Source organism: Cnephaeus nilssonii (assembly GCF_951640355.1).
Source record: "Cnephaeus nilssonii genome assembly, chromosome: 22".
In the NCBI taxonomy this organism is placed as follows: domain Eukaryota; kingdom Metazoa; phylum Chordata; class Mammalia; order Chiroptera; family Vespertilionidae; genus Cnephaeus; species Cnephaeus nilssonii.
The window spans coordinates 13,973,382-13,993,092 of record NC_137093.1 but is presented as its reverse complement, the minus strand read 5'-3'; the positions used below and the strand labels follow the sequence as shown (position 1 = coordinate 13,993,092).

The following is a 19,711-nucleotide window of genomic DNA, read 5'->3' as shown; positions in this document are numbered from 1 at the left end:
AGAGGCCTCGGGTGGGGTTGGGTCTGGGGGTAAGGGCTGGCACTGGGTGGTGACTGCAGTGTAGAGGGACACCGGTGATTAGGGGAGCGTCAGAGGATGGGGCGGGAGGTGGGATGGGTGTGACAGAGCCTCAGAGGTCACTGTCAGATGGGCTCATGCCAGAGCGGCCAGCAGTGGTTGGTGGTGGCAAGGACTGCACAGTGGTATCCACAGCCCGGGGACAGAACAGGCAGAGTCCCCCACGGGAAGCAGCGCCTGGGAGAGGAGGAGGGTGTGGCTGTGAGGGAGCTGAAGGGAAATGGGGAGGAAACCCAGGAGCGGTGATTGGATGGAGGAGAGGTGGGGTCCCGCCTCCTGCCTCCTCGGGTGGAGCGGGTGGAGCGGGTCTTGGGGAGGGAGGGGGAGCCTCTGCCTACCGCCCACTCCCGTGTTCTCCCAGGGAGTCTGCTCGGCTGGCAGCGCTGGGCAGGGACCTGCGGCCTGTGCACACGGAGGCTTGGCCCCCGCCCAAGAAGAGCCGTTTGTCTTCAAGCAGGTTCAGTTCATAAATAATGAGATAGGAACAGGCATTTATTTGTTCATGATGGCATTTAAATCACCAATTAGGAGCTACATACACTTTTCTTGCCAATTTGCCAAAAACCTGTTAAAAGTTTTATTAATGTGAAAAGAGAGAGGTGTGTTTCCTTCGGGAGGGCAGGAGCCGGGCAGCCAGCCTTCCCCCTGCGTGCACACGCAGGGACGGCCCAGGGCCGAGCCAGCTCCCACCGGGCCAGGGTGCTGTGTGCTGGCTTCCACCTCGGCCACCCCGGGACTTCTGGCTGCTCTCGTCCCTCCTCCTGCCCTCCCCCTCCACCCCCCACCCTCCTCTCCCAGGCCTGGTCCCTCAGACCACTCATGCCTTCTGCTTGAGGCTGTTTTAACCCACCTCCTGGCTCCCAGCTCTGGCAGCATCTGTGTTTTTCAGGAGCAGCCAGTCCTAGGACCTCGCGCGCTCATCCTGGGAAAATGGTTATTTTCCATGTTCCCACCTGGAATCTGCCTGGACTAGGCCCTGGAAAAGCATCGCTGGCCTGTGCCCAGACAATGCCGGGGGAGGATGTACTCCTGCCCCACTTGGCCGTCTGGGTGGCCACGCTTGCTCAAACCAACATTTTTCCTTCTGGAAATAAAAGTTGCGGTTGGGTGCCAGATGGAAAGCTCTCCAGTGTCTGCAGGAGGCTCTGGGCACAGGCCACTGGGCTGCCCTGGTCCTTGGGCCACGGCTCCTTGCTCTCCTTTCCCCGCGCTCCCTCCCACGGCACCCAGCTCAGGCCTCAGGGCTGCCACGTTTCCCCCGAGCCCTTCCCCTTCTGACCAGAGCAGACTTGCTGGGTGACTCCCGAGCCCATATGGGTCTTCCTGAGCCCAGAGACCAGATGGGCCATCCCTCATTGACTGTGGACCTGTGTGCCCGGCCATCCAAGGTGTGGACTGTGCAGACCGTGTCCAGCAACATCTGCTTCCTCCGACATCTCTCTCCCTGTGGCTTCTCCTCCCCCTCCAGCCACTCAGCATCTTGAAACCAGCCTTGTCCTCCTGATATGGTGACAAAAGGAACAAACCTCATTTTAAGAAATCTGAGTAATTCAGGAAATAGAACAGTGCACGGGGTAGAAATCACGTGTCCTGCCCCCAGCAGCGTGGTCAGTGTCTCTCCAGGCCATCCCTCACCTTGCAGTGCGGGCCGGCTCACTGGGACGCTAAAGCAGTGAAGGGGGCCCTACCATTCGGCCACAGCCTGCTGCTTTGCACTGTACGGTGTTGGGGTGCGCAAGGCGTGGGGACTGAGCAGAGCGTCTCTCTCCGCCTGGGGTGAGCCATCCTGGCCGGGTGCTCTGCCTGCCTCTGTTGCCGGGGATGAGTCTGTCCCTGAGTTGGTATCACTCACTACAGAGACAGGAGGACTCCAAGAGCCCTCTCTCCTTTTCTGCATTTTTGTGTGTTTTTTAATTTCTGGTTCACACCTGTTGCACTGGGTCTTGGTTGTCGCACATCATCTTTCTTATATTTCTTTTCATTTTGCTGGAGCTTCTCCTCGGGCATCTGGGCTGCTCCAGGGTCCTTTTTCTGGCCACCCTTTATTTCATGACCATAACACAGTTCATGTCACTTCTGTTCTTTTCCGTCTCCTTCATGGGCAGTGAGGGCCGATCCACCTGGTGTAGAGCCTGTGTGTCTGCGTGTGTGAGTACGTGTGTGTTTGTGCTCGTGTTCACACCCGGCAGGGGCCCCAGGACTCACCCTTCCTACCAGTGCTGGGGCTAGGACGCTTTGCAGGCTTCCGTTGAGAGCTCTGCCCAGAGCACACCCACAGCCCCAGCTTGTGGACGTGCCGCCCGAGCATAGAGGCAGGCATGGGGCGCATTGCAGGGCCTCGAAACTGAGAGGACCAGGCCACGACACCCTCGGGCATGGCACCAGTCAGTACACATGTGGCCGAACTGGAACTCAGACCCGGGACTTAACTCCGGGGCTCGGGCCCTTCTCCTGTGTGTGTTAGCGAGAGCTCAGCCATGCTTGCACAACTCGAGTTCAGCCTGGTTCGCCCCGCTGGCGGTTCTGTGTTCTGGGCCTCAGACAGTAGGCCAGCTGTCCCCTCAGCGTCCTCGACTCCTCTGAACTCAGACTCCTGTCTGCAAACCAGAGCATGCCTCCGTGTGGGCGAGGAGTGACGTGCGGCTCCACAGTGGCTGCCCATGGTTGCTATGGTGTTGGTGGAGCTGCTCTCACCAGTGCATGGGGAGCTAAGGGCTGGCCGAACCCCCCAAACATGGAGCAGTGGACCTGCGTCTCATAGGACCCCCTCTCCTCTTCTGAGCCCTGCAGGAGTGGCACCCTTATCCCTGCTTGGCAGATGAGGGAGCTGAGGCAGGAGGGGTGCAGATGTCTGAGAGCCCAGTTCCAGTCTATGGGGCTCCAGCTCCTGAGCCTGCTCCTTTGACTTTGGCTGTCTCCTGCCGACAATGCGGGACCGAACCTGGCCCAGCTCAGTGGACAGGCCCGGGTCTGAGCTGTCTGTGCCGGGCAGCGAGGCACATCTGCCAGCCTAGGCGACACAAATACAGCCACGACACCCAGGGTCAAGGCACGGGCACCGGGCCAGGCTCTACACAGAGCTTCCCCTGGTGCAGGTTGTGGTTATTTCCTAGGCCGGGTAGAGGGTCCCCAAGTGGTCCCTGTGCCAGTCTGTACTATTTGATATGCTGAGAGTGCAGTCATTCCCGTAAAGCCCACAGCAGGAAAGGGAAGCAGGCAGAGGCCAGGAGAGTGGGCGCGCCAAGCAGTTCTTGGTGAGCCAGGCCTCCTGCTCAGCAAGGAGGTAAAACTGGGGAGAGGCCGGAGGCTGCCCTGGGCAGAATGCTACGTGAGGGACGTGCCCACGGTCACTCAGGAATGACGCCACGCACGTTGTTTCACAAGGCTCGTACGTAGCACTCGAGCCCACGAGCCTGTGCGGCCTAATTAGGCTGGGCTCCCAGGTTCCTACTGGGAGCAGACAGAAACTCGCAGCAGTCTTAGCTAATCGCCTTAAAAGTCTCTTGTTTGTATAGAACAGACTCGACTTGGCGCCGGCCCAAATCAACTTGTTTTCTTACTGTCAGATTCAGATTCTGGAGATGCCATCCAAGACGTCAGTGTGCACCCTGAAGCCAGAGGCAGATGCCAAGCCAGGCATGCCCATGTGCCTGGAGCTGTGGCAGGTAAGGCCCAGTGCACGCCAGCCACGCCCTGTCAGCCACGCCCGCCGGGCCGTGAATCATGCCCCATTCAGGATTCGGTTTGTCGTCAAACCAACAGGGCAATTAGCCCCTCGGGAGAACTGTGCACACCACTTCCACCACAGCCTCCATCCCGGCAGCCCCTGCTGCTTCGAGGGATGCTCCTGCACACTGCCACAGGGCTTCTGCTATCCCCTGCAGGCTGGGCTGCAGGTAGGGGGCACCCCCTGCCAGTGCAGTGAGGGGGGACAGCTGGGTCAGCTGAGCTGGCCCCCTCCCAGGGAGGATCCCCTTTTCTCTCCCCACCCCCGCTCCCCTCTCCTGGACCTGCCCACCTTCACCAGAGGCCCTGACTTTCCTTGATGCACAGTCCCCCAAAGGTCAGAGGTCAACACTGGCTCCCCGTAAGCGTACCCATGCCTTGGGTCACTGTGCTTGGCACAGCAAAGCAAATGGGTGGTGTGTTCACTTAGAAGGAATCCCTGGTGGCGTCTTGGCCGTTGCAGAGACTGTGGGAAGCAGGCCACTGAGCAGTGTCCATCTCAGGAGTGCTGCTCAGGCCATTTTCCCAGCTGTTTTCAGTTCCCCAGCACCTTCTGGGGGCCGCCCCGTGCCCGCCCAGGATCAGGAGCTGGCAGTTCCTGCCGCGTGCCTCAATGCCTGTTGGAACTCTTCCTGAGAGTTAGACCGATGGGCTCAGGCAGCTTGGAGATGATTGCATGACCAATAGGATTCATGGGGACAGGCATCCCCAGAGACCCTGCCCCGAGCCGTTGGCCCCTCTCAGGACCAGGAAGATTCCCTGGCCTTCCTAGCAGTTGGTTTCCTCCTGTAGTTTCTTGACCAATGACTTTCCAGTTGGAATTCCGGATCCCGGGTGAGGAGGTGAGCGAGGCTCCAAGGCTCGCTCGTCTGGGTGACAAAGCTCTTGGCGCCAGCAGGTTTGTGGCAGACGCTTGGTGGGAAATACCCCCGAGGCCATGATGCTGCGGGCGTGGTGTGGCGCTCACAGGCCCCGGGCAGGGCGTCAGGGGCTACATCCGCTCACACTCCACTCCCTGGAAATGCTGTCATTGCGTAATCATGTAAAAATTCCAGCAGAAAAATGTGTAGAAATGGGATGTACAAACTTGTTAAGGTAATTAATATAGTTGACAGAAGGACAAATCACGTTTTTGTTAGTTGATATGGATCCAACACAAAAGAAAACTCTATGTTAATCTTAAATGTCCCTTTTTTTCTCTCCAAACATGAAGGCCCAGGCTCCAGTTTATTAAGCCTGAAGTGGCATTTTTTTCTGAAGTTTTCAGATGTAGTCTCGTTTTATTCCTCAAGGAGGCTGACCTACGTTGTTATGGTGATTATCACATAAAATGTCAGAATCAAGAGTCAAGCCTCATGCAGAGTCAGTCACACCCCCTTCAGAGCAATGGGCCCCACCCGAGCCGGGGGCTCCCCACAGGACCTCGAGGTGCCGTGGACAGGGCCTGCCTGCTGGGGTCCCTCCGGGCCAGGGGTCGCGGAGCAAATCCTCACAGTAACTTCAGGTTCTCACCCCATGGAGGTCAGCGTGGCACTGTGGGTGTGGCCACCAAAAGCCTATGGCCATTGGAGCACTGTCCTACCGGCAGTCTTTCACTGGGGGGCCCACAGGAACCCTGCATGCTGGGAAAGAAGCTGGAGAGGCCTGCAGGGCAGGTGGGGGTAGAGGCTGGAGCTCAGCATTTGGCCCCCTTGGCAACTGCGGGGTGAGCCCCTACAGGCCAGTCTGCCCTGCTCTGGCTGCCCTGTCAGTCTGTAGCCCCTGAACTCGTTGAGGTGCTCAGAACCCAGAGGCACAGGTGACCCAGGAGGCAGTCTCGCTGACCAGCCCCCCTTTCTCACCGTTCCCCATCAGGGCTGAAGGCCAGGCCGGGTCAGAGCTGGAGGGGATGTGCTCAGTGATTGCTCACTCTCACGTGGGGCCATCCCCAGGCCATTCGGTGGGGACTGCTGAGACAAGTGCAGAGATAAGGCATGGGACAGAGGAGTCCCGGAAGCAACCTGGGCACCTGTCCTGGAGGCGCTTCCTGTTGGTAGTGTCTGGGGACTGGGCACCAAGCCTGGTGTTGCCACTCTCGGTGCCAGGGTGACTTGGAGTCCTGCACTGCTCCCTGGAGTCGATGCAGAGGCGAGATAAACGAGGCGTCTGCCCAGGGTGCGGGCCCTCTGACCTGTGCCCTCATTTATCACAATAGCTCAGCGCCGCCGCGGCTCACCCAGCCTCGGGACTGGGGGGGCTTCCGCAGCGACGTTGACAAAGCACAGAAAGTTCATTTTTCATTGACAAAGAGCTCACAATTTTCTTTGGTTGGTGGTTGTAGACAGGTGACTGGCCCCGCCAAAGGGTGGTTGGGAGTCTCAGGCCTGCGGAAAGGACCCGGTGATCCTGGCAGGACCTGGGCTGGCAAGCAGCGGCACAGCAGAGTTAGGTGGGGGCGTGCTAAGCTCTGTGCCCTCCAGTCCCGGTCCCTGGGTGCCCCAACACCAGCCCACGCAGGTCCTGTACCAATGGCATCATCCATCGGGGCGGTGGGGTGGAGCCTCCGTACTGTCACTGCCGTGTGGAGACCATGGGAAACAGCTCCTCTGCTGGGCCGCCCCCAGGGCAGCAGGAGAGACAGCCCATTTCTAGAGTCCCCTGTCCCCAAAACGCACCAGGACCCCTCAGGAGCTGACTGCTGTTCTGTTCCCCGCAGACTGACTCCAGCCCCCGCCCGTGCCTCCTGGCCGGCTATGAGGACGGATCGGTGGCCCTGTGGGATGTCTCTGAGCGGAAGGTGTGCAGCCGAATCGCCTGCCATACAGAGCCCGTCATGGGCCTTGACTTTGACTCCCAGAAGGCCAGGGGCGTCTCGGGCTCCGCGGAGAAGGCGCTGGCTGTCTGGAGCCTGGATGGAGCCTGGATGAGCAGCAGGCCCTGCAGGTCAGTGCGCCAGACCCGAGGTGTCATTTATCCTGCTCTGCACTAACAGTCTGATAGGCTGAAACAATATTTAGGCATGAAGAGGAGTTGTTGCAGATCGCTGGCTAATTAATCACTCCGAGGCGGGGTGCAGGCGGGCCTGTCTGTGGGGCCAGCGCAGGAAGAAGGGGGCGTGGGCGTTTGTGAACCGTTCACATGGTTTGGGTTTCTCTCAGACCTTGGGTTAATAGCAGTCACGTCTTGTCCATCTAGAGAAAAGGCATGTAGAGTCCAGGAGTAAGTACGCCAGCCCATTTGCAAAAACTCAGAGGAATTTGGTCAGTAAGGAACTGATTAATCAAAAAACAAAAATAGCCCGATGTGGAGAAATCCACGGAGTCACGCCCGGGTGGCGGTCTGCAAGCCGGCCCCAGGGAGGCCGTTCCTCACGGGCAGCGGGGTGTGAGGCCTCAGGGTGGAGTGGGGAGTTGCTGAAAGCCTTCCCCTAATGTCCCAGTAACCCGCATAACGTCCCAGCGGACTTTTCCATCCAGCCCGCCTTGCCAGCACCTGGGGGCCACGTCTGGGCTGTGCCTGGTGCTCCACACGGGTTGGCCTAGCCCTGTTTGGGGTGGGAGGGAAGGAGTTTGGGGGTGGGAGTCCTCCTACCCAGGCCTCATCTGGTGCAGGTCCCAGGAGCTACAGGCCATCGGGGAGGAGATGCTGCTGGGTGTGTCCTGTACCTCCCGGCCCCCAGAGGGTCACCTAGGTGCACACTGGCTTCTGGGGGTGGGCGAGGAGCCCCCATTAGCCAGGGAGTCTTGGACTTGACCATAGCCAGCAAGTAGAAGCTTCTCAGAAGGGCAGCTCTGTGACCCAGGTCTGGGGGGAGCAGGACTCCAGGTGGTGGCAGTAGCAGCAGCAGCCCAGCTCCTGACCTCACTGGGCTTTCATCACTGGAGTGCTGGAGAGCAGGGCCTGGGCTTCCTCGGCCAGGCTGTGGTCCCGGCTTCCCACCAGAGATGGGAGGGCAGAGAAGAGGTGTCTCTCGGGGCCCCTCTCCAGGTGGGGAGCCTTGCCCAGCAGCCTACCAAGCCTGCCTCATACTTGCCCAGACCGGACCCCCACAGCAAGGGGAAGAGGCACCCCTGGGCCCCTCAGGCACATGGGTGGGGTGGGGGAGGGATGGCCTCAGGTGAAAATCAGAACACACTGTGGCACCCAGCAGGCATCACCACACTCTGGCTGTAACCTGGGGGTGTGACATTGGCACCAGGTCACCCCAAGAGGAACAGAGTGAGGACAGCCAGGACAGGAGGGGGTGTCCAAGAGAGCAGTGACGCAAAGGTCTGAGGATAGACACTGAGGTCAGGCAGAGTGAGACTGGGAGGTGCCCTCCCATGTTACAGCTGAGGGGGCCACTGGCATCCCAACAAGAATAGTCCTGCTGGAGAACCAAGGTTAGAACCAGAGCAGGTGGTGAGTGGCAGCAGGGGTAGAGCCATGCCAGCTGCCCAGGTGTGAGGCTGCCCCGTGACTCTGCAGGTGGGATCTGAGGGTCTATCTCGAGCTCTGTGGGTCATGAGGAGCAGCGGTCAGAGCCCAGCACGACAGGAGAAGGAGGGGTCACATGTCATGTTTGGGGACAGGGCACATGTTCATACTTCTTTGGCATCACTCTTCCCAATGTCCAACCATCCCTCCATCCTTCTGTCATCCCAGGAGCCACAAGGCCCTGAAGGAAGGGGGTCAGACAGGCCTCCCAGTGGGGCCAGGCCAGGCAGTGGGGGCTGAGCTTCGAGTGCCTTCATCCTGGAGGAGGGCCCTTGTGGACCTGCCAGGGGTGGGAGTGAAGGTCATAGCAATGGCGGCCATCTTTAGAAGGGAGCGGAGCCACTCCGGTGCTACATCTCCATGTGCTGGGTCCTCAGCAGTTGAGTCAGCCTTGCTGAGGACTGAGCCCTCCGCCCTCCATGGGCAGCAGGGTTCTCCCTCACACCCTCCCCTCCGGCTCCTCGAGCCTTGTAGAGACCCACTCACTGTGGAGTCCAGTGCTCCACCCCACTGCGCCTTGAACTTCATCAGCCTGACTTCTCCAAGATCTCAAGACTCAGGCAGCTTCCCTGAGGACCCTGCCCAGGCTGCAGCGCTCCCGGGTCCCGGGTGCCGGGAATGGGCCCTCCTGGCTCAGATCTGCCTGGTCTCTCCTGGCTCCCTCGAGAAACAGCTGCTGGAACTTAAGACTTAAATTTATGGGGCATGTTGTAGTCCAGAGATGAACTTTTACTATACTGATGAATTGAAAAGTTAAAGCAGAGGGCATTATTAATGAATTGGAAAGTTCTAGCAGACGGTGAGCAGGCTCTGCAGGATGGCTGTAGTTGGCGTGATGGCGGTGCCTGGGCCGGGGCCTCGCTCAGCTGGGGAGGGCTCCTCCCGCTGAGCACGCCACCTCACCCAGGGACAACTGGGCATCATCTTCAAAGTTAGTTTGGCCCGGAGGCCCTGGAGACTTTCGGGCTGTGCAGCGCAGGCCTCTGAGGAGGAAGCATCTGGGGCCCCCAGGCCCTCTCATCCACAGGCGTCCTTGCCCCAGGGCCCTTGGTGCACTGTGCCCGGCCCTGCGGTGAGCACTGTGATGTGGCTGCCCACTGGCCCACAAGCCACGTGGGCACAGATGTGCCTCACCTTTCGGCCTGCTGCTGAAGTCTCTAATGAGCCCAAATCAATCTCTCCCAGGCGGGCGCTGGGCGCGGAGACGCAGATGAGGTTTCCCGCAGCAGAGCGTGGGTAATGGGAACCAGATGGCGGCCGCGCCGCGTGCACATTCCTGGCACCTGAGGTCATGCGCTGCAAGAGCCACTGGTGGCCAGGGATCCTTCCCAGAGGGGCCTGGTCCAGGACAGGTTTGGCCAGGGCTGGGGTAGTGGCCAGGAGTCCTCAGTCACCTGCATCAGGATCCTGCAGCCTTGAGGACGCGCTGTGATGCAGGCTGCTCACCTGCCTTCCCAAGGTGGCTTTCCAGGGCGCCACCAGGAGCTCCGGCCTCTGTCGTCAGACACAGGTGGTGCACAGACCTGCTCCTTCCTCCCACACTTGGGGCAGGGCCCACGGCCTTGAAGCAGGGGCTGATTTACGGCCAGCAATATTTTTAGGCCTTTAAATAATAATGAGCCCCCCCCCCACCCCAGCCAGCCAGGACTGGGAAGCAGACTAACCACACTCCCCCCTCACTGTGCCTGAGGCTGGCCAGGTGTCCCTGCTGCGTGGCCACTGCCCTCCCTCTCCTGGGCCCTGCAGGGGCTTCTCTCCAAAGTGTTGGCAGCAGGGCGTGTGGGGCAGGTTCGGGGGCGCCCACAGGACCCTGACGGAGCATGTTCCTCCTGACTTTATAACTGGAGAAAAGAGCTGTGGCACCACCCGGCCTGTTGTACGCATCTCAGGAACACGGAGGGAAAGGGCTCTAGCCATGTTCACCGTGAACACCCAACAGGACTCCTCTTCCTGAGAACACACCCGGCATGGGGACAGCGCTCTCCCCGTGTAGGTCCCCATGAAACTTCATTGACTTCTCATTGCCGCTGGAGAGCTGTGAGCCGCAGGCCTCAGCCTCGCTGCTGCTGCTGCGCTTCCAGGAGGAGCTGCGAGGGTGGCAGGTGGGAGTCTCATAGCTGACCCCTGGGCAGCACTGGCTACCTCAGCCCCTGCCAGGGGGCGATGCTGCCGTGGGGGTGTGAGAACGCTGGTGGCCGGGGGGCGAAGTTCACAGGAGAGAAGGGTGGGGGACCGTGGCGGTCAGCCTCTCGTGCCTGTTCCAGCTGCCAGCTCTCTGTCCATGCGACTCAGGAGGAGCTTGGGCAGATACGCCTCCACACACGGGCACACGCGTGGAATTGTCTTCTCACCCGCACACAGTGGCTTCCACCGCCATGGCCCTGCCCCAGCGTGTGCCCATCTTGGCAGCCTGTGTGTGGAGCCAGGAGTGCAGGACATGCTGAGTGGAAGCAGGAGCCACCGCAGGCGTCCTGGCTGTTCTGCTGGTGGGATGGGAGAGCCGCATTGGCTGTGTGGTTTGCAAATTTTCATTACCGGGTTAGGTTCTCTCCCACTCCTGGCGGGGAGGGAATCTGGATCATGAGGCCTTGTTGGGCCATCAGACTCATGGCTTTTCTTCTCAAATCTGATAATTTAGGAATTCTATTGTTCGGTTTCTGATAACATTGCAACAATTGCACAGCGCTAAAATAACCCGCCACATAGCACGTCCTCTGCGGGGCTCGGTTGGAGTTGTTCAGGGCCGTCTGTCAGTAGACTGAGCTGTGCCCCTCTTCCTGTCTCCTCAGCTGCTTATTGTATCAGGGTGTCAGGAGCCCCAGAATCAGGAGGCAGGCATCCCCTCCTCTACTGGTCTCTGGACACGTTGACAGGGGCCTGTTGCTGGAGTGGCTGTGGGTCAGTCCTCGCCTGTTCCGGGGGGCAGGCGTGTTCCCCATAGGGAAGGTCTGATTTTCTTCTGGGACTAATTTAGGTGTCTTGATTTTTTGGGTTACTTTTATTTTCCTATAGCCATAAAAGTCCTCAAGGTATTTTCGTATTGACTTTTTCGTAGGCGTTGGTAAGGACTGTGTAAATTGCTGTATTTGCAGGAATGTCCCTTTATTATTCCTGATCAGCCTTGTCTTTGTTGATCTTTCTTTTTCTGTTCCAGCATTTCTGCTCTGCTCTTCCCCTGCCTCCCTCCCGTGCTCTCTGGGCTCGCGCTGTGGCTGACTTGAGCTGGGTGCATGACGCATTCATTCCCGGCCTTTTCTCAAAGCAGCTGAAGTCTGCGTCCCACATTGTACGATGTCGCCGTCTTCATCACCACTCACTCTGGGCGGACCTGATTTTTATTTGTTCTCTGACTGCTGAGCTGATTAGAGTGTTTTTATGTTTCCAAATGTTTGATTTTTCCCCCCAGTTATTTTTTATTTTTCATTTTCTCGTTTAATTCCATTGTGGTCGGAGAAGAAGGTCTGAATGATATCAGCTCTTTGAAATGTGGAGGCCAGTCCAGCCTCATGAGTGCTCCACATGTGCTTGGGAGGGAAGTGCTTCTCCCTGCGAGACGCACGGCTGTACCTGTGCGCACTGGGTCCGCGCGGCATCCCTGTGCCTGTGACCCGCGGGCCTGGAAAGGGTCTGGTGGAGCCTCCAGCTGCTGCACATCTTGCTAACCTTTCCTGTGTTCCGTGCATTTTGTTTTCTGCTTTTCGAAGTCGGCTTACGGACATACAAGTTCAGAATGCTAACCTTCATGGGGAATTGAACCTTTTCTTTTTTTAAATGTTTTTATTGACTTCAGAGAGAGGGAGAGGGAGAGAGAGATAGAAACATCAGTGATGAGAGAGAATCATTGATTGGCTGCCTCCTGCACGCCCCACACTGGGGATCGAGCCCACAACCCCTGCATGTGCCCTGACCCGGAATCGAACCGTGACCTCCTGGTTCATACATAGGTCGACGCTCAACCACTGAGCCACACCGGCCGGGCTGAACCTTCCCTTTAGTCACCCTTGTTATCTCTGGAAAGGATTTTTACCTAAAGGCCAAATTTGCCAACTGTTAACATGGCTCGGGCCAAGTTTCTTCTGATTATACATCCTTTTATAGCTTTTACCTTTTTAATCCTTTCGCCTTCCCCCTTCCTCCAGATGTCCTGTCTCACACAGATTGCATCTCCTCGTTACCATTCTGTGCCATGAGTGTTGCCCACATTTTGCATCTCAAGCCCTCCTTTCTAGAAATTGAGGGGGCTGTCCTCAGGAGTCCTTTAGCGGGACCTCTGAGTGCGAGTCGCATGTTGACGGTGCCCACAGTTGTAGGTACTCGCGTTGCCCCTCCACTGGGCCACGGAGGAGTCGGCTTCCAGTCTAGCCACCAGCCTCTGCGGGTCTGTCCCACGCATTTTGATTTATGGTGTCTTCATTTTTATTCAGTTGAAAATTCTTTCTATTTTCCCTTGTGATTTCTTCTTTGATCCAGTGGTTCCTTAGAAGTATATTATTTAATTTCCAAATATTTGTTGAATTTGTGGATATCTTTAATCTCGGTTAATTCTGCTGTCAGTGAAGGTGCCCTGTGCAATGTCAGGATGCAGATATTTATTGAGGCTTGTGTTTTGGCCCAGCACATGGTGTATCTTGGTGAAAGCGCATGTGTTCTGCAGTTGTTGGGCGGAGTGTTCTGTCAGCCCGACGTAGGTCGGGGTGCTCGGTAGTGCTGTTCAGGCCTTCAGGATCCTTACCCATCTTTTTGTCTAGTTTTCAACCGGGTCCTGAGTGAGGGCTCGCCGTCTCCGGGTGCGGTTGTGCACGTGCCTGTTTCTCCCTTCAGTCTGTCAGGTTTGCTTCATGCATTTTAAAGCTCTGTCGTTAGGACTGTAAGCATTTCAGATGGTTACCGCATCCCGCTGGATGGTCATTTTATGAAATGTCCTCCGTGTCTCTTGTAACATCCTTTGTGCTGAAGTCGGCTTTGTTTGCTACTAGAACTGTGGCATGAGCTTTCTTCTGTTTCCTCTTTGCACAATATATCTCTTACATTTAAAAAAATAATCTTTATTGTTGAAAGTATTACATATGTTCCCCCTTTCCCCCCATTGACCTCTTCTAGCCCACCTCCACCCCCAGCCTTCACCAACATCTCTCTTACTTTTAACCTGTCTTGATCTCTTTGTATTTAAAGCATCTTTTGTAGTCTTGCTTTTGGACCCTTTGTGACAATCTCTGTCTTTTAATTGGGGCATTTAGTCTGTTTGCACTTATTATAGTTAGTGATGTGTCTGGCATTAAGTCTACCATCTTGGTATGTTTTTCACTTGCCACCTCTGTTTTTGACCCTCTTTTACTCCTTTCCCCCTTCTTGTGTATTAACCAGGTATTTGGTTTTTAGTATTCCACTTCATTCCCTCTCCTGGCTTCTTCACTGTACAGCTCTTGTCTACTTGGTGTTGTCACACTGCCTGTCCTGTGTCACAGCCCTGTGCCCACCCTCCCATGCTTTCTGCTGTGTGTTGTATATTTCACTTTCACACTCACTGTAAACTCCACCTGACAATGTTACTGGTTTTGTGTTAAAACATCAGTTGTGCCCTAGCCGGTTTGCTCAGTGGGTAGAGCGTCAGCCTGTGGACTGAGGGGTCCAGGGTTCAACTCTAGTCAAGGGCACATGCCCAGGTTGCGGACTCGATCCCCAGCAGGGGGCGTGCAGGAGACAGCCGATCCATGATTCTCTCTCATCATTTATGTTTCTATCTCTCTCTCCTCCCCCTTCCTCTCTGAAAGCAATAAAAAAAATTTTTTTAATCAGTTGTTATTTCTTAAAAATCACAGGAAATAAAAACATATTATTACAAAAGTTTCATTTTTTAACATTGTAGGTTTCAGATGTCATAATCTCTTTTTTTTTTAAAATCAACTTTATTGAGATGTGCTTTCCATACAACAGAAGTACATAGTTGGAAGAGTTTTTCTTTTTTTAAATATATTTTTATTATTGATTTCAGAGAGGAAGGGAGAGGGAGAGAGAGATAGAAACATCAATAATGAGAGAGAATCATTGATTGGCTGCCTCCTGTACGCCCCCCACTGGGGACTGAGCCCGAAATCTGGGCATATGCCCTGACTGGGAATCGAACCGGTGACCTCTTGGTTCCTGGGTCGATGCTCAACCGCTGAGCTACACCTGGCTGGGCAGATGTCATAATCTCTTGAATGCCGCCACCTCACCCAGCCCCGGTAAACTGCCCCCGGAAGCCCAGAGAGCCCCTTGGCTCCTGGGTGAACCCCATGTAGGGCCATCCAAATGTGGTTGTCTGCAACTGATTTTAATAGAAAAATAAATCAGATCCTTGTCCCCTGGGGACAAATGTGATGGGTGTGTTAATTTCATTAACAAGAATGCAGCCAACCAGAAAAATGAATAAAATCAGCTTTATGCAGCTTAAACACTGACATTTGAAACAAATCATTATTGCATTAGCTGTCACACTGGTAACTCTAGAATCTAAGGGAAAAATACATTATGGATGTTTTTATAAACCTTTGCAAATGCGCTGATAAAATAATTTATGATCATTTGAAAACATGGTTGAGTCCTGGTGAATATTTGCTCTCTAAATAAGACTACCCTATTACCCCTGGCACATTTTACACCCCTGTGCCATTCCCAACCCTAACCCCATCTTTCATGATGGAGACAGCAGAGGCTCTTGTATTTATTTATTTATTTACTTACTTATTTATTTTTAATTTCTTAAATACATTTTTATTGATTTCAGAAAGGAAGAGAGAGAGATAGAAACATCAATGATGAGAAAGAATAATCGATTGGCTGCCTCCTGCACGCCCCCTCTTGGGGATCAAGCCCACAACCCGGGCATGTGCCCTTGACCAGAATCGAACCCGGGACCCCTCAGTCCACAGGCCGATGCTCTATCCACTGAGCCAAACTGGCTAGGGCTGGAGGCTCTCTTTAAACAAACCTGATGAGCATGGGGCACTTCTTCATTCTGGCCTGACCCTGCCCTTGAGGTGGAAGACTTGGTGCAGTGACAGACTCATCTGAAATGTGCGTCCGGTCAGAGGCTGGTGCTGCTGAGCGCTGAGAGTCAGGTAGCATCAGTTTCCAACTTTATTTTCTCCTTTTATACTGTGTTGGCTATTCTGGGTGGTTTTTATATATATATAACTTTAATTTCTCTGGTAATAGTTCCTATCTGTTCACTCACCAAGACAGTTCTTTTTTTTTTTTTTTGTAATTATTTAATGCATTTCCTTTCATGTTTTCTTTAAAAACATATTTAAATAGTTGCTTTAAAATCTCTGTCTGATATGTTCAACATCTGTGCCATTCTGGGTCAGTTTCTATAAACTGCTTTTTTCCCCCCTTGACTATGGGTCATAATATATTTCTGCTTCTTTGCATGTCTAATAATGTTTTGTTTGTTTGCTGGACATTGTAAATAATATGGGATAGAGACTCTGAATGCTATTCGTTTGCTTTGAAGAGTGTTCACTTTTGTTCTCGCAGGCAGTTCAGTCACTGGCTGTTCACCTTGAACTTGTGTGGGTTTGGTTTTGTGCTCGTTAGGGCAGGTCTGTGGGAAGCCCAGAGTCATTCCCAGGTTCCTCCAATGTGGTGGGACCAACTTCCAAACTCGTAGGGCCTGGTTTCCAGCTTCGTCACAGTAAGTCTGGAGTGGGCCCTGCCCGAAGGTGTAATCCTCATTCTTGAAGCCAGGCCATGTGGCATCTCAGTGAGTATTAGGTTGTCATGCAGTCTTTGCACTCGCGTCCCGGCTGGACCTGAGATCGCTGTTGGTCTCTTGTATCTGTAATGTTTAACCCTGTAGCAGCCACTGGCTGGTAAACCTGGGGTGGTACCCTGAGCATGCAGCCTCACACAGAAGTCCTGGGACCACACACGCCCTTCAGTCCCCCCACCAGCCCCCTCTATGCCGCTGCCATGCCCCAGATTTCAGCTGCTCCAGCTGCCCCACACTCTGACCCCTGCCTTCCAACTTCACAAAGCTGCTGGGCTCCACCTGGACCCGTGGCTGGGACATTCCCTGGGCAGAGAGCTGCTGGGGCATGTGGGAGATTTATCTCATTAGCTGCCCTTCTGTCCTGTTGTCCGGTATCTGTTCATAGTTGCTTAGTATATTTTGTCCAGTTTGATGGTTGTTTACAGCAAGAGGATGGGTCTGGTACCAGTTACTCTATCATAGCCACTTTCCTATTATTCTTGCTTAAGATAAAACTGTTCATTTGTTGATCGATATTCATAGCTCTTTATTATGACTTGTACCCTTTATCATTGTTAAGTATGGTACATAGTCTGACTCAATGCTTTTGGCTCTGAATTCAGCCTTTCTTAGTGAGATTGGACCCCTGTTTCTCTTGTCTGTAGTTTCCTAGTATATCTTTGCCAATCATTGTGTTGGCATCTCTCTCATACGTAGCACAGATTTGTATTTAACTTTGGATTCCAATCATAAATCTGTTTTTTAATCCTTTGTGGAGAAATACAAGGGCAAATGCTAGGAAACAAAGGTACCTAAAGTCTGGGGTGGTGGGGCAGAGGAAATAATGTTTTGTCATTATTTACAGAGTATCAGATAATCTCTCAAATAAGAGGTTGACTAGTGTATCTTTTCCCCAAATGACAAAAGATGGGCAAATCGGTAAACTTAGCATCCCATCTCTCTTGCTACCCTCCCATATTTCTGTTAGTTACATAACCGGTTCTATAGCCATAATCCCCATATTGTTTTAGACCTAATCCTACAGGTAAGTCGATTCCGTGTTCTCTGCCAGGCCATTTGCTGCAGTTCTCCAGTTCTCTTAGGAGACTGGGGTTAATCTCCTAGTCCTTCAGGAAGAGCTTATGGGAGCATATAACTTTGAGTTCTTACATGTTCAAAAATGCTTGTCTATTGTTTTTATACTTGAGCGACAGTTTGGCTGGATATAAAATTCTTGGGCCCTGCCTCCTCCACAGCCTCTGCAGGCATCACTCTGCCGTCTGCTGGCACGGATGTGGCCTGGAACGTTCTGAGGACAGCCTAACCCTTACCCTCATAAACTGACTTGCTCTGTTTGCCTGACTACCAAAGGGACTTTTTAGCTATTATGTCCAGTGATTTGACTAGACATATCTTAACGCTGACTATTCTCTTTGTCCCCTTTCATTTGCTCACTTTGTACCATTCCTGCCTTCACTGTCTTGTTATGAGGCTCCGGGTCTCCGTCTGCTATTTGCGATTCCCCTTCATGTCTCTGCATTTTCCTTCCCCCTCTTCCTGTGCTCTGCCAGTGCGTCGCCTCCTCTTGCGCTGCTTTGGGTTTTTGTTTGATAGAGGTAACTGCTTCATGAAGTTTTGTTTGTGAATTTAAGGCTGAAATGCTTGCTGACCTTTTCTGTTGGCTTCCAAGGAATGTTGCCATTTCTTTTTCTGCATTTCTTTCCTTCATCTCTCTTGTGTTATCTTTGAAGAAATGAGTGATTCTCATCTAGGTCACTGTGGCCCCATTGGGAGGTGAATCAGGAGAAAAGGGGGTGCTGGTGAGGGGTGGCAAGGTGACTTCTGGGCAGCGAGAGCGCGTGATACACAGAGCGAGGCCAAACACAGGAGCAGTGGGAGGAGGTGGCCGATTGGGGTTGTGACAGTGACGGCCAGGTGCCTCTGTCATTTAGTGTCGGGGGGACAGAGGTACCAGGTGCCCTGCAGAGCACAGCACAGTCCTGTGTAACCAAGAGCAGCGTGACCACGGGCAGCTCCGGTTGCAGGAGGCACCTGTCGGGGAGGGGTCATCACCTGGCACTGAGGAGTATGGGGGTGTCAGCCCTCATGGTTGCTCCACACAAACGGATGTGCCTGTGCAGCTCCTTGTTTTGTGCCAGCATCGCTTTCTTCTGGGACCCAGGCTGGGGACGAAGGCTTTCCCGTGGCCTTCGCCATGCCCTGTGGTCAGTGTTGTCCTCCATTCTTCTCGCCCACATGCTGCTCGTTCCCACGCTTGGCGGCCTTCAACCCCTCTCGCCTTTTGAGGTTTCACTTACTCTCGGTTTTGCTGACGGTGGACTTGGCGTTGGTTGTACTCCTGGTGCTTTGGGCGGGTGTGAGGTTTCTCCGGAGGGAGAAATGCCGGCTTCGTGTTGCCGTCAAGCTGGAATTGTTGCCGCTCACCTGGACACTGGGTGCAGTGGTGAGGGGCCCCACGATCCGGCCCACTGAGGCTTTTCCTGAGGGCCTGATGGGAGGGACTCAGAGCCCCCAAATTCCTAGCAGACCTCGTGCAGGGGGCTTGTGCCGGGGGCAACTCTGTGGGGCCTCGGGACTCTCTGAGGGAAGGTCCCGAAGTCCTCCCTCATAACCCCAGGGTTTGGCTAAGGACAGGGGTCAGGCCGCTTCCCTCGGCCGGCCTGCTCCCCGGAGGAAGGGGTAAGTTTGCGAGCAGCCCACATTTCCATCCTGCTCAGCTGCTGGACGGGGTGGGCGGGATGTTGGCGATGGGAGCCTCTGTGACGGGTCTCAGAAGCCCTCTAACGACTCTGCCTCTCTCGATGCTGTAGGTGCGCGGGACTCATGAACTCACCAATGCTGGGATCTCTGACGTCAAGATCCGGCCTGACCGAAAGATCCTGGCCACTGCGGGCTGGGACCATCGGGTTCGCGTGTTTCACTGGCGGACGATGAAGCCACTGGCCGTGCTGGCCTTCCACAGCGCTGTTGTCCACTGCGTGGCCTTCGCTGCAGATGGCCTGCTCGCCGCGGGGTCCAAGGATCATCGCATCAGCATCTGGTCGCTCTACCCACGCTCGTGACTTGCCCACTCCCTGTTCCGGACACACAGAGGACAGAGAGGTGCGCCCACACTTAGGCCTGACCCAGGCATGTGGAAGCCATGCTCAGGCCCCTGCGGACAGCAAGTCACCACTTCTCCTCCTCCGGTCTCGAGAAGAGCTTGGTCCGTGGAGTCCTCGCTTTTTGCACGCGGCTGTTTCCTCCTGTGAAATAGGGCATCTGTGCAGCCGTGACTCTGCAGTTTACAGGGTAACTGGGCAGACACCTGGGCACGCGTCACCTGGGTAAGAGGCCATGGGGTGCTTTACAGTAAAATTAAAGTTGCAGGCTCGAGGTACGAATTCTCCAAGGCAACCCCCTGCCCCGCCCTCCCCCCCTCCCCGCAGGGTCAGAGCCAAGACCCTCCACTGGGCTGATGGTCAGCCTGTATCCAACATTGGACACTGAGTGTGGTCCCCAGGACCTGCCGACTCCACATGGCGCCTCACCCCAAGGACAGCCGGGAGCTCTGACGCACAGTCCGAGGCCAGGACAGTAGAAGGAAGTGACTGACGAAGGAGGCCAGGCAGAAAGAGGGCGCTGAGGGGGGCGGCGAAGGCAGCTGGGCAGAGAGACCCCAGCTGGGGCAGGCCAAACGCAGGATTAGTGAGAGGAAGG

At 54.9% G+C, this 19,711-nt stretch overlaps 1 protein-coding gene across 2 annotated transcripts in view; it reads left to right on the top strand.

The window, feature by feature from the left end:
- Positions 1-19,215, top strand: part of GNB1L (G protein subunit beta 1 like) — a 50,842-nt gene extending 31,627 nt beyond the window's left edge. Inside the window, exons 6-8 of one of the 2 annotated variants that reach the window (XM_079762274.1) lie at positions 3,645-3,743; positions 6,500-6,730; positions 18,823-19,215. In XM_079762274.1, the coding sequence (XP_079618400.1) occupies positions 3,645-3,743; positions 6,500-6,730; positions 18,823-19,074 (582 nt within the window). In that variant the 3' untranslated portion in view covers positions 19,075-19,215. The remainder of the gene's footprint in view (positions 1-3,644; positions 3,744-6,499; positions 6,731-18,822) is intronic. The other variant, XM_079762273.1, reaches the window with a different exon arrangement.
- The last annotated feature ends 496 nt before the right edge of the window (positions 19,216-19,711 follow it).